Here is a 13,851-nt window from a genome sequence, read left to right as displayed (position 1 = left end):
GCAGGCTTTTAAGGAGGTAGAAAACCTAACAAGCTGAGTCTCCTGGGTGAGGCGGATGACAGAGAAAGACATACGTGTTTGCCAAGGGAGCTTAATCTACCTTCACAAGGCTGGGGGGGGGGTAATAATATGGAGCAGGGAGACTGTGGTCACCAACTCGACCTCCTTGCAGGGATGGCAGGGTAAAAATGTAAGCAAACAAACAAAACTGAAGAGAGACAGGAAGTCGAATAAGACACAGGCCAACCTTCTTCCCTAAATGGTTGGGGAGAAAGAGAATCCCTCTGGGCTAACCAGCAGTTCGGAATAAAACTGAATTGCTATGCATCACAGGATTAAGGAGTGACCACTAGGCAAGACAACTGGCTCAGGTGAACCCTAAGTCCAGAAGATAAGAGGTCCTAGCTGGGCTCAAAAATTTGGCAAGAGCTGCACTCATTCGGAAACTTCCCCCCTCCACCATGTATAGTTTGCATCTGAGAAACAATCTAAAAATAGGGAGCTGAGAATACAAACTTTTACTCAACATCCAGCCAAACCATTTGGCTCACATTCCCACCCCCAACCCCCATCAGTTTCAAACTTCCTCTGGTGAAAGCTCTGCTCCATTCCACCTATTCTGCTCTTTCCCGACCTCCCACTGGGATTTTCCTCTGCAGTGCATCCCAGAGCATGCTTCCCCTTTGTCTGTGGCTTGTATGGCCAGGCCCGGAGGGGCAACCACGCAACCCCAATGAGGAAGGGACAGATGCATAGTGGCAGGATCTGATGAGAGCGTACTGCCAACCACAGCAATGCAGCTAGGCTATCGAGGACAAGGAGGGAAGGAGTGCCTTGCTTTGAAAAGTGGCAGGGATTCCAGCCAGCTTTGCTCCATGAAAGGTGAGGCTGCCTCGAACAGAAGGGGCTTCTCCTGCTTCCTTTTACATTCACTGTTCTTGTTCCCTGAGCAAGGGAGGGTTAGATGCAAAAGTAGAGGCCAGCTCACAGGGGCCTCTTGATTTGGCCGCAGAACATGCTCTGACCATCACCTTGCTTTTCACCCTTTTAAGTATTCCCAGGCTGCGCTCTCTGCCATTCACACCGACAGCTGAAGCGGCCTGTGTAAGGAAATTAAAACAGAACACGCACTGCAATAAAACCCTTCACACACCCAACAAAACAACAATGAAATCAGGCTGATTTTTTTAAAAATCCCAATTAAGAGACAGCCACTGAAAAACTCTGCTGCTCCCTTAGGGGAATGAGGTTGTAAGCTCAGTGGGAAAGCATTTAAACTTCACATTCAGCCTGTCCCGGTTTCAATCCCTGGCAACATAACCAGGAAGGGCCGGAAAAGACCCCATGTCTGAAACCCTGTGGAGATGCTGCCAGTCAGTGCTCGACAATACTGGAATAGGTACACCAATAGCCTGACTCTGGAAAAGGCAGCATCAGGAGCACTACAGCAGCGCTTTCTGACCACTGAGGGTGAGGCAGTAGAGGGTGCTTGGCAATGATGATGCCAGGGGGTGCAGACCACACCAGGTAATGCACTGGGGGGGGGGCCACCACTAGCAGCCAAAATTGTAAAAAATCTTGGTATTATCAAATATCACCATCATGTTGTATATCATTCAATGCGTAATGTATTGCAGAATGCAATGAAACAAGCCACACTGGAACATCTTTATTCTATCAAATGTTATAGCTAAATAAGCAGAAAAGGAAAACACGACTGCCCGATTTCCAACAAAAAATGGATTTCCATAACTCAGAACTGACCAATGAGAGTGACTGTTCCAAGAGCCAATGAGGTGTTATGACACAGCAGGGAACCAACAAGTTGTTAGTAAGAGTCAACTCTCATTTCCGTGCAGCAGAGTTAATACTACTATTCAGTTGTGTGAGTGTCATCAAGTTGGTTGGTTTTTCGTTTTGATTTGTTGGGCGACCTGAATGGGGGTGACACCAACCGCAGTGATGCCAACTGCATTTAGGCTGTGCATATGATACTGCAATTTATTCTGTATGGTCTAGTATGAGAAGAGGACCATCACAAAGGTGCGGTGAGTTCTTGCACCAGCTGATGCAAACCTAGTGACGTCTCTGGTGCTTGACCACATGATGCTGCCCTGCCTGGTCCAACTCTGCTGGAAGTGTACAAGATGGGGTAGCCCTTTGAAATAGGCACAGCTGAGGGAAGGTGGGTGTGGAGCACAGCCCCAACTGGGGCGTGAGTCACCCGCTCCTCAGGTGTCAGTAGTGGGATTGACAAAAAATGGTTCCCATAAAAGAAAAGATCAGCTCTGTAGCAGTTACAGAGCAGCTCTGATGTATGCACAAAGTCCCCACTTCAGAGCTCGGGCAGCTGCGATACACCAAGGGTTGGGACTCTGCAGAAAGCAGCTCCCTGTGTTCAAAGGACTCCAGATGAGGAAGTCTGGAGAACTTAACAGTTTGTTGCTGCTCAAACGAAAACCCTAATCATGCAAACTGTTTAAATGAACAGTGGTCCTTAATCACATCACAGGCCTGAGTCAATGGACAGAGCTGTGTGTGCATTATCTCATTTTGGTTTTGTGCTAAAGGCGAGAAAAAAGAGGTTGCCTAATTATGACCACAATGCCCAGGGATTTAGCTCCCAAAATCCACGAAAGGACAGATTATTTGGTTTCTGCCCCTTTGAGGGCCTTGGGTTACCCTGCTTCTTCTGTGTCCAAAGGGGTTGTTCTAATAGGACAACAGAGAAGGAATCACATTGGAGTAGGAAGAATGAACTGCTTGAGCTGGGAAAATCGGCATATAAGCCAATAAAAGGTAAATAATACATAGTTTCTCCATGAGCACAAGGCTTTTGAGTCTGACAAGTGCAGAAACAGCTGCCCAATTACAAGAACCCATTAGACACTGGAGTGTAGCTGAGAAACCTCCTTCCCCCCAGATTACTTGGATCCAGTAAAAAAATAAATAATCTCTAGGGTCAATTAATAATACATCCTCCAGCTGCATGAGCAACCCACTTAAAAGCTTGTGAGAAGACCCCTGGGAGAAAGCATCTTGAACAAAAAAGTTGCTTCGGTCCATGAGGATATTCCCTGAAGGAGACAGACTAGCGATTTTCAGCCTCTCTCATCTCATGACACACTGAGAAAGTGTTAAAATAGTCAAGGCACACCAACGGTTTTTTGACAGTTGACAAGGCACACCGTATTGTCAGTCAGGGGCTCACATCCCCCAAAGGTCCTCCCCCAAACTCTGACCCCAAAATGTGACCCTTCCCCAAACTCCCAGGGTACACCTGCAGACCATGTACGGCAGAGTGGTTGAAAATCACTGGAATTAATCTACCTGGGCCGAGCATTTTCCAGCCTGTGAGTCAAACCTTTAAGGGTGTCCCTTGCTTCAGAGGTGCCTCTCTTTTGGTTTCCCCACCCCGTCTGAAAGGTAGGCATCAGCTTTGCACTGGTGCAAGTTTATGCTCTTAATGCATGAGACAGCACACCAGTTCTTGATGCTTTCAAGGAACATGACACAGTTATGAAGCCTGATTCACTGCAAAACTTTGCTCTAAATGCTGGTTTTTCAGATTTGTGCATGTCAAGGAGGAACACGGAAAGGCCTGGAGTGTGGCAAGCCAGGTGCTTGCTTTTCTGTTTGGAGATTATATGCACACATCTGCACAGAAATGCAACTGTGGCATTTTCCAGCTGTGCCTGTTCCCCACAGATTTGCAAAATCACTCTGGGTATAGCTGTGTCTGCCTTGCAAGGAAGAGGAGGAAGGAAGGGAAAATGTTTTTAATGTGATTTTTAAAGTTTGACCTCTTTTCATCTTACAAACCATTTTGTTTTTCTTTTAGGATTGCAAGCCCTCAGGCACAGGACTACTAATGTGTAAGGGGAAAATACTTTTAAGCCATCTCTTGCTCACCTCCCAACAGGAAGGAGTGAGTTGGGACATATTTTAAGCAAATAATATTCTGTCACCTTGTACCCTCTTCAGTTGATGCAGAAGGTGCTGACACCTCATCTGAATTCTAAACAGACATAGTCATCAATTTACAAGGCACTTTTAAGGTGTTGAGGACAAAGTTTCAGATCCCTGCCCTGAGGAATTTACAATCGAAATTTCAACAGAGGGAAAAGCAAGGAAGGGAAGACAGACAGAGGCAGAAACAGGGAAAGAATGTGCGTTCAGTTCAGTCACACAAACTTGGGCTCAGAGTTGCAGTAGACACTTAGTGATTGAGTGATTTTAAGGTTTTTGTATAGTTCTTACGGTTCAAAGTGGAATTCCACCTGAATATTTTCATTTGTAGTTTGTCCATCCTCAGAGCTGACAGTATTCTTTCCCCCCATCCTGAACTGCACTTATAGCCTTTCCCAAGTGGATTAATTAATATTTGATAGGGAATTCACATGGCAACACATTCCTGAGTTCATGCTCTGAAATAGACATGACTCCCTCCACAAGATGAGGCCGGACCTGGCTGAGATTTCCCCTGGGCGAATGACTCCGTTCCCGGAAGCCCAACTGCATTTTTGCATGAAGCACCACCAGCAAACCGATTCCAAGCGAGAGCTGCTTCCCACCTGACAACAGAACTCTGCTCTGGCTCCCAATTTCTGCAGCAGGGCACAGAAAAAAGCATCAGATCAAAGCCTTTGCAGGAAAGATAGCTCTGAGGTTTGTAGGAAGGAAGAGAAGAGAAGCAGTGCCAACACAGGTGTGCTGAATTCAAGAATTCAAGGTATTATTATTAATACCAAAGGAGAAGGGACACAGCCATTTCAAGGGAGAGGTGATCTTTGGGCAGTCACAGGCCACAGAATTTGTTCATAACCTTGCCCTAGCCGTAAGTTCAAGACCAGCTAGTACAAATTAAGTTACCCTTGGGCAACACCCCTTCAGCACCTGCTACGCTCACAATCATTCCTCCCACCGCAACCCATGTTTGCAATTCTATCCATCACCCACAGAGGACATTATTTCAGAGCAATCAGCGCCCCAGCAGAGACACTGTGTGTGCACCAACAAGCAAGCACAGACAGTGCACTTGCACTTACGTGCACTAAACGTGTTGGTTGACTCCCGAAGCAAGGCTGGCCAATTCACAAGACAGGGAGGGAGAGAGAGCAGGGCAGACAATGAATGCCTCAACAGAATATCACACCCTTGCAATCTGGCTGCAGGACATAGAAAATCTGTCAGGGCAGTTTACCTTCACAGGAGGGCAGATTAAGCAGAGACAACTGTCTGGAAACTCTGTTGACTCACCCTGCATAATCAGCGCCTCTGAGCCTGGGGCTTTGCCAGCACAGGACAAGAAAGGCAACCCTCCACCCAGCTCCCACCAGAGTCAAAAGCCCCAATTTGAGCAACATCTTCAGTGCTCTTTCTCCTTTCTGAGTTCAGTGAATTCCAAGGAGACCCTCCTCAGCTCCAAAGACTTGACCAAAGCCAGCCACAGCAACACAAGATGAATATGAGGCCTCACCTCAACTACAAAGGAACACCACAGTGGCCAAGGCGGGAATCTTCTAACTATTATTTAAAAGCTTACAAGGTCTGGGGTAGCAAAACAGCTACAGTAGCATCTTGCAAACTGTGGGTTGAGCACCTCTCACCTAGTGGGTCCCAAGCCAATTTCAGGTATGCCCCCCCATTCATTTCAATATGCATTTTATTTTTAATATATTAGACTTTATTTTTAATAAATCACATGGTATGTGATTGCATGTGGGGAAATGTTACAGATCTATAACAGGCTACTGTATATATGCTTTTAACAATGACAGTCAATTGGCTTTACTCCCAGCTTAAGTATGGATAGAATTTCAACCTTTAGGATGTTTGGTCAATTTTTTTTTTAACAGATCAGCAACTGCTTGGGAAGGTCAGGAGGATTCTTCTTTATTTTAAATAAATTTTTAAACGCATACTTATTGTAAACTTTTCATTTACTTGATTTGATTTTGTTGTATGGAGGGTGTTAAAAATTTTGCTGCTTGATGATGTCACTTCCAGCCATGACATCACTTCCAGGTTAACGGTATCACTTCTGGCAGGTCCCGACAGATTGCCATTCTAAAAAGTGGGTCCCAGAGCTAAAAAGTTTAAGAACCACTGAGCTACAATGTAAGCTGCCCCCCCCTTCATACCTTACCAACTTGGTGTCTGTATAGCATTTTGAGACTTCAAAGCACTTCACATCAATTATCTTGCTAAAATCCTCACAACAACCCTACAAAGTATTATTACATCTATATTGCAGATAGGGAAGACTGAGGCCAAAGGGACGGACTTGCACAAGGCCACACAGTAAATGGCAAAAGGTAGGTGATCTCTGAACAGGGGACTTGGACCCTATGCGCTGGCTCCGATGAAGGCTAAAGTCACTGCTTCAGTTCAGATACAAACAGAATTTTGTGATTCTGTTAACCAGGAAGAAGCATCAGGCATGCTTGCTCCCCCACCCTCACATACTCAGCTTAATTCCCTCCTGGCAAACCACTGTTTTCCTCTCTCTTGCATTTGCCTTGCAAATGAAGATCAAGCCCTGGCTTGCAGGACAAGTACACACCACAGTTTCTCAGTTCAGATGTAAAAGTAAACAGTTTGCAAAAAAAACCAGGAAAAAAAATCTAATGATTTATGCTTTTACTAACCTTATTCAAAGGTGGTAAAATTAAAGCTGAGTGAGGCAGAGGATTGATGGAAAGCACATACCAGCCTCCTCCCACTCTCTGGATTCAAAAAGGAAGAGGAAGTGTAGATGAGAAGAACTGGGTGGGCTAGAGTGTCAACAATGAGAGGTCCCAGGCTGGCCCAAATCATGATTTGGTGTGACACATGGACAGAGTTGCTGAGCTCTCAGCCTCATTCCAGCCCCCTTCTAAATGCTGGCCTACCTTAAAAGGATTGTGAAGAAAATTACTGAGCTTGTATATTGGAGATGCTTTAAAAACACTCAACATGTGCTTTGTAAAGGCTGAAAGCATTATTAGAGCTTTATGTATGGTCACTAAAATGTTATGTGAGCCATTTCCTAGGGTCTGCAAACTAAGGAACACTGTTGACCTCTCTCATTCTCCCTTTTGCTGTCCTAGTGACTTTATTCCCCACTCCTTCATCACCCGCTGCCAACAGTCTGGCCATTTGCCCACAATACCCACCCCTTTGTTTGGGAATAGGCCTAGAGGTCTGGATGTTTTCACACAAGGATAGAAAAAAGGAATGCCTTGGGGGTGGAGGAGAAAAACCCAGCTAGGCACCAGTTAAAACAATCATGATAATTACAGTTACTCTGGGGTGAAGCGGTTCTGCAATTAAGCTGGCAAGAGACCAGTGCTGTGGAAACTGCCAGCCGAGGAAGAAGAAGGGGGGAAAGATGGACAACTATGTATGCGCCACAAGATAAACTGCACACCCGGCAGCTTGCCAGCTCTGCAGTTCTCCCTCAGAGAGCAGCAGCCAGAGTGCCTTCTCTCTCTAGATACAGCTTCACCACTTGCAGGCTGTCACCAGCAGGTTGCTCCGGCTAACCAGAAAAGTTGCTAGTCCACAGGGTTAGTTCACATCATCTCTCGGTCACAAACGACTATCCTCTGTAAAGCTTCTCTGCCTGGGATCCCGGAAGCAAATCCCACCTGCTGCAGGAGACCAGGCAAGGGGCTGCTTGCAGACTAAAAAAAACCTGCTTGTTTGTACAATTCAATTTCTACTCCACTCTTTCCCAAGGGCTTGGTCTGGGATGTCACCTTCTACAATAAAAGTAGAGAACATGAACACACAACCAACATTCTCCATCACAGCTTCCACATCCGATCAACCCATGGCTGTTGCATGCCAGCCCACAATGCACAAAGCTCTTCTGAAAGGGTTGTTGTGCTGGACTTGTAGGAAGAGGGATTTCCACACCCATAAAGTGTGTCACTGAAAATGCCTTTCAACATGCCCTTTGCCCATTCAACAGCAGCACACAGGTGGTACAGGCAAGGGGGGCTCTCCGGCTAATGGGTAAACAAAGGCAGAAAACTGGCATAGCCATACAGCATCCAAAGCCAGGCCAAAAGACGGTATCAACACCAAGGCACCGTTGGTGAAAATGGAAATTTTACAAGCTGAAAACCTCCATTCCACAAAACTACCAACGAACAGAATTCAGCAAAAATACACCCTTCATGTGAACCTGACTCTCGTTATGAAGAAAGACTCAGCCTAAGCGAGCTGTGCTCCCAGGCCAGGCCTCTAACTGCTACAGGCTGCAGGACTGCCAGGGTTCACAAGGATCAAGGAGAGCACAGGCAAGCAAGCGAGGCCCTGAGACTCATGGGGAGAAATGAGAAGCTCTGAAGAACAACATCCATCCTATGACCAATGAGGCATTCTTCCCAGACCCTCCAAATCAAATGCCATCGTCATCTTCTTACACCTCGTCTCCATAAACACGAGGACAAGAAATTGGTTTCCAACTGTGGTCCAGGGACCACAAGTGGTCCGTAAGACTCTGAGAAGTGGTTCATGATGTTTCAGGGGGAAAAAATCACCTTTCCTTGCACAGCGAGACACTGGAAGTGATCAATCTCCTGTGGACCACCAAAGAGGGTGGAGAATGAACTGCCCACAGCCACAACCATTGAAGTGTCAGCTGTGGCTGTGGGCAGGCCATTCTCTGTCCTCTCCAACATGGGGGAGTGCATGGGAGTCGGACCACCGGAGAGGGTGGAGACCAGACTCTCCACAGCCACAAGTAGTCCATGACAATTCCAATTTTTGCCTCAGTGGTCCACAGACTTCTAAAGGTCAGACTTTACATGAATCCTAGGGTTCTCCAGTCAGACTGAACAGAAAGCAACATATCAGGGTCTCCAACTAGAGCACTCATAAAATTCCAGGTTTCAGGCACCAAGGCAAAAGACAGAAACTTAAATGCCCATCTGCTGGAGGTTCTAGCAAGTTCCACAGAGTCACACATCAGTGGTAGAGCACATGTGCTCCACATGCCTGTGGCCACAGGTTTAATCCTCAGCGTCTTTGTTTTAAAGAACCCCAAGCAGCAGGGCTTCGGAAGACCTCTCTCTGCCTACGACTGCGGAAAGCCAGTGCCAGCCTGAATGGGCCAGAAATCTGATCCTGTACCAGGCAGCCTCAACTGTTCATATATAACCCTTGACGACAGAGTGTGAGCCTCAGCGCACACGTTCAGCCTTGTTCTGCCCAGCTGTGCCTCTTTGCAGTGTTGCTCAGACGTATCCTGCAGGCAGCAGAATCTTTGGTGCACTGCAGACACTGAACACCTTGGGCTGTTTTGAAAGCATCCCCACTCACCCTCTGACTGTGAAATCAAGCCAAATGGGTTCTGTGCTGCAGTTCCAGGGACTCGCACTGGAGCCAAGCACAGCTAGGAGACAGGCCAAACACACACATGCAAAGAGAGCAAGACAGAGAACATGCTCATGGGGGCTAGGGAACAGACTCAGTGGCTTCCAGCTGTTTACAGCTCTCAGGAAAACCAGCCTCATTAGCTCCCATTAACAGTCCTAGGCACATAACCATGACCACCCCATCTGCTTTCTGGGAAGCACACCCATCTCTGTGGTATTTGGGGCAGAAGACGGGCATTCCTTCATGCTGCACAGAACGGGGGCAACCGGGGACTTGACGGCAGGGGCAGTAAGGGCCACGCAAGCCAGCCAAAGCAGGCTGCCATGTGGTGGAGACGTACAGTTGATAACTTGGATAGAGGAGCAGCTAAGATGCTAAACCAGAAGTCTCCAAATCTACCTGTCGGGAACTCACGAAGGAGCCTTGGACAAACCTCCACCTTTGCAACATGGCCTACACTGCAGAGCTGCTGTAGAAGTGAGCAACACATGGGGAACACCAGACATAGTTAATAAAACACATTCAATCCCCGCCCCAGCAAATAAGGTTGCTCAGCCCCAGCTCCAAGCACCCCCGTGTGTTATTCGGCTACGTTTCAGCAGCTGTCACCAGCCTTCCACCAGGACACCTTTAAAAGGCCAACAGATTCATCGTATCTCAAAGCCCAACACCAGTATACCACTCCAAGATAAGAGCCGCCTGTGAGAGAAGCAGAGGGATTAAAAAATGCTCACTTGGGAGGGACAGGGTGTGTGCGCGCGCAAAGGAGGCTACAGAATTAAAATGCTCCAAATTGAGCCACACTCCATCCCCTCATAACTGATAAGCTCATTAAAAGGGTCGGGTTAAACAACAGGCCTGCCAGGCTCCCAATTCAACTTCCTTTTGGTGAAGGATGCCTCCAGCCTCATGGCCATGGAGAAACCCTTCTGAGAGTGCAAGCCAAGCCTGCTGAAGCCTCAGAAAGTCTCTCGAGTCCTACGTGAATGCTTCAAATTCCTAGGTGCCAATGTCACTCTTTTCTTTTTTGGGTGCCCAGGCAACCATGAGCCTGGAATGCCTCCAAGACCGGGTCTCGGTCTTTAGCACGGCTTACTGCTCCTCTCCCACAGCTACCGTTTCCACCCATCCACTGTCCAAGCACCCACACCACAGACTAAGCACCCTCCACCCAGACTAGGAACTATTGCCCTCCCCTTCACCTCCATTTCAAGTTGCTCTCTGGACAGCTGCCAGAAAGGAAAAGCATCAATGCCTGGGGCTCCCACCAGCTTTATATAGGTGATAAAAAGGGCCGGATTAAGTTTCACTCATGCAGCACACACCCACCCTTCCCCACTCCTGCACCCTCGAGGGCATAGAGTTCCTTCCTTCTTGATCAAAACGACAGCATGTGAGGCAGAAAGTTCAGCACAGGGGAAGGCAGGCACAAAAATGCACTCCAGTGGCTCTCAGAACCTCCTTGCCTTGACAATCGACCCACTTGCCAAGGAAACCCCGATACACACTAGATTCTGGAGCATGTTCTAGGTCAGGGATAGCTACACTTTCTGGGGTGCATTTGAATGCTCCTGTCGCCTTGTGTGAACTGAGAATGCACCCTGGAACATACAGATCCTCCCCTACTGGAAAAAACTGACAGAGGTGGACAAGCTGCTGACCCCAATTCCCTGAAACCTAGTTCAGAAACTATTGCCATGGTCAATGGGCAACTTGTAGTGTTTTGTGGGGACGGGCACACAAAAGAACAGAACGGCATTACAAATCCAAGAATCAAAGCCAACACACAAGAAAACAGGGGTGAGACCTGTTGGTCCCTCTGTGAAAGACCAAATAACGCACCTGAGCACTTGAGGATGATCTGTAAGCTTCCCTGGGTAGGTATGTTAAGTCTGAGATCTCAGGACACTTTGGTGTGCAATTTTGAAGGTGGGGGGGAAACATGCAGACAGGAAGCCACAACCATTTCCTGAATCAGAAGCCAAAGGCTGAAATGAAAGCAGAGGCCAGGTAGCCAGACTGAAAGGAAGGTAGTTATCCCAGCCAACCACCGCCACCCTGTAATATTCCCATTGCCCATTTCAAGGCCACAGAGTAAAATAAGCTAGCCAGTCAGCCCTCCCAAGCAGGTGGGGACCCTGCTAATATTTTCTGGGCTCTGAATTTAGAGTTCAAACCAGGCTCTCAAAGACAAGAATGAACAACTCATTTAAACACTGGGAGCAAAATTTGGGAGGTCTCCTGAAACAGTGACACCAAAACACAGGCAAGCTTGAGCTCTCTTAAGCAAAGACCCTGGAGACAGAATTGAATCCAAAGCACCCAGAACAAGGTAGTGCGGCACACCTGACCGACCCGGATTCCAATGCCACCTCTGCCACGGACACACTCTCTGCTTTTGGAGAAGCCATGCTCCAAGACCTCAGGAAAAGGCTCCCTCATATATAAAACAGAATCCATGATCTACTTTGCGAGGATGTTGAAAGAACACAGGATGCCAGCTCAACAAAATTCACCATGCAAATTTCAGTGATACAGGTGAACCTGCAGCCACACGGGGGCCTCTTTTGGTTGGCTTCCACGTTTTGTGCCATTTTCATATTTTTCACACCACATTTTTTAAAGAAATACATTCCTGGGCCAGTGAAGAGAGCATTTAAAAAGCAAGCAGAAGAACTGGGTGCATGTTGACTTCTAACAAGTCCTCTTGTGGGCTATGGAAAAGTTAATACTTCAGGAATCACCACCTTGCACAGATCACCCTGTTTAAGTGAAATTTTTCAAAACTTTCAAGCCAAGTACTCCTTCCTCCCCCCTGGCTTCCCGCTACGCCAAGAAAGACGCCAAGAAAGACAGAGGTGACGACGTGTTTGCAGATTATTCAATGACACCAAAATAAACCCCAGGCACCTCTGTTTTTCTGGCTGTGCTGTAGTACGCATGCCAGCCATAAAAATAGCTGAGGTATAAAAAGCACCATTAATAGCAGGCCTGCCCAGACACACACATTAGATGGCTCCAGTTCCTTGATTTAGATACCCCGGTGCAGGATTCCATGGTCCATCCAAGCTCTGCCTCAACAGGTCTGTCTTCCATGGTCCCATGCAGAAGAGGGACACTTGGCAAACATCAAACTCCCAAAATCCGCAGCCTCAATTTCAATCCTTTTGCTTTGGTTTTAAAAAGCAGCATGTTTGTAGCCCTCACAATTGTTGTGACCTGGAAGCATGCACCAATGTGCGTCAAAAGCCCTTGGAAGCACAGGTGACCTTCCCTACCTGCCCCATCTCTTAAGATGTGCAGTTATCACAGATGTATACCACCTACTGTGCTCACCACTTGTCCATACCCCAACTTCACCAGCTATGTCACACTACCCCTAGCCAAGACTCCAAAGGCTGTAAACACTCAAATATTAGGCTGAAAATGAGCACATTTTTATGACCAAAACTAAGCTGGATAAAACATTCACTACAACTCAGGGACCAGTTTTTAAAAGGCATGATGTACTCAGTACAGAATTTGAATTTCTATCACCTCTGAGAACAAACCAGTCCTGCCTAATGGTATGTTTTGCTACAAACTAGAGAAAGAGAAGGGGGGAAGCCTGATTTCACTGGACTTGCCAGTAAAAGCTTCAAAACTGAGCTTTTTGCAGGAGGACAATCCAGTGGAAGAATAGGAACCAAACTCAACCCAAAAAATAAGAGAGAGGGTGATGTAGTTCTCAGTATAAACCACAAACACACACTCTCTCACTCTCCCCACCAAGCCTGGGTAAACACTGCAACTGATCTTGTTCCAAGATGAATGAAGTCACACCTCGCTGCTTTCTTCTCCATCCCCAGCAGGAGCTAGACAGGAGTGACAAGCGCAGCTTGAGGGGACGCCATCCCCCATCCCCCCAAAAGAGAGTTACCCACAGCCACAGGGCTGTTTGGGGCCAGCCCCCTTCCCCTTCTCTCCTCCCCCAAGTACTCACTAGCCCATTAATTCTCCTCCATATTGCAGCCGTCATGGGGAGCCGAGAGTTGGGCAAGCCGCTTGCTGCCTTTCACAGCCCTGCAAGCAATTTTTGTTCGTCCTATTCCTTGCAAGAACCGAAAGGTTACTTCCCTGTGTACAGGGAGTAGCGCCACCTCTTCCTCCCTCTCTCCCTCCCTCCCTCTGAAAGTAGCCAGAGGGAGGTGTGGGGTGGAGCAGCGGGAGGGTGAAGGGGAAGGAGGAGGAAAAGAGATTTGTTCACATTTTTGAGCTTCCTGCTATTTGGCAGCAGACTGATCCACTCTTTTGCAGTGCTGTGAGGAATCTGGGAAACACACACTGCAACAGGAAAAACAGTGCTCTCCCTCTGCACCCCCCCACCACAAGGGAGGGGGGGGACCCTGGCACACTTCCAGAAACTTAGCATACCTTGTCACAAATAATTGAGTGAGATGCAGCTGTAGCTGGGAAAGATAACACTGAACAGGAGAGAGCTGA

General features: G+C 47.5%; 1 protein-coding gene across 9 annotated transcripts in view; it reads right to left on the bottom strand.

The window, feature by feature from the left end:
* MARK2 (microtubule affinity regulating kinase 2) overlaps nucleotides 1-13,851 on the bottom strand; it is a 101,732-nt gene that overhangs the window by 61,593 nt on the left and 26,288 nt on the right. The window contains exon 1 of one of the 9 annotated variants that reach the window (XM_066610448.1): nucleotides 13,352-13,582. The exons of the other annotated variants lie outside the window; for them this stretch is intronic. Within the exon in view, the coding sequence (XP_066466545.1) occupies nucleotides 13,352-13,387 (36 nt within the window). The 5' untranslated portion in view covers nucleotides 13,388-13,582. Of the gene's footprint in view, nucleotides 1-13,351; nucleotides 13,583-13,851 lie in introns of those variants that run through there. 9 annotated transcript variants of the gene reach the window in all.

The sequence above is a fragment of the Tiliqua scincoides genome, chromosome 15, assembly GCF_035046505.1.
Source record: "Tiliqua scincoides isolate rTilSci1 chromosome 15, rTilSci1.hap2, whole genome shotgun sequence".
Lineage (NCBI taxonomy): Eukaryota > Metazoa > Chordata > Lepidosauria > Squamata > Scincidae > Tiliqua > Tiliqua scincoides.
This window is presented reverse-complemented; position numbering and strand designations above follow the sequence as displayed.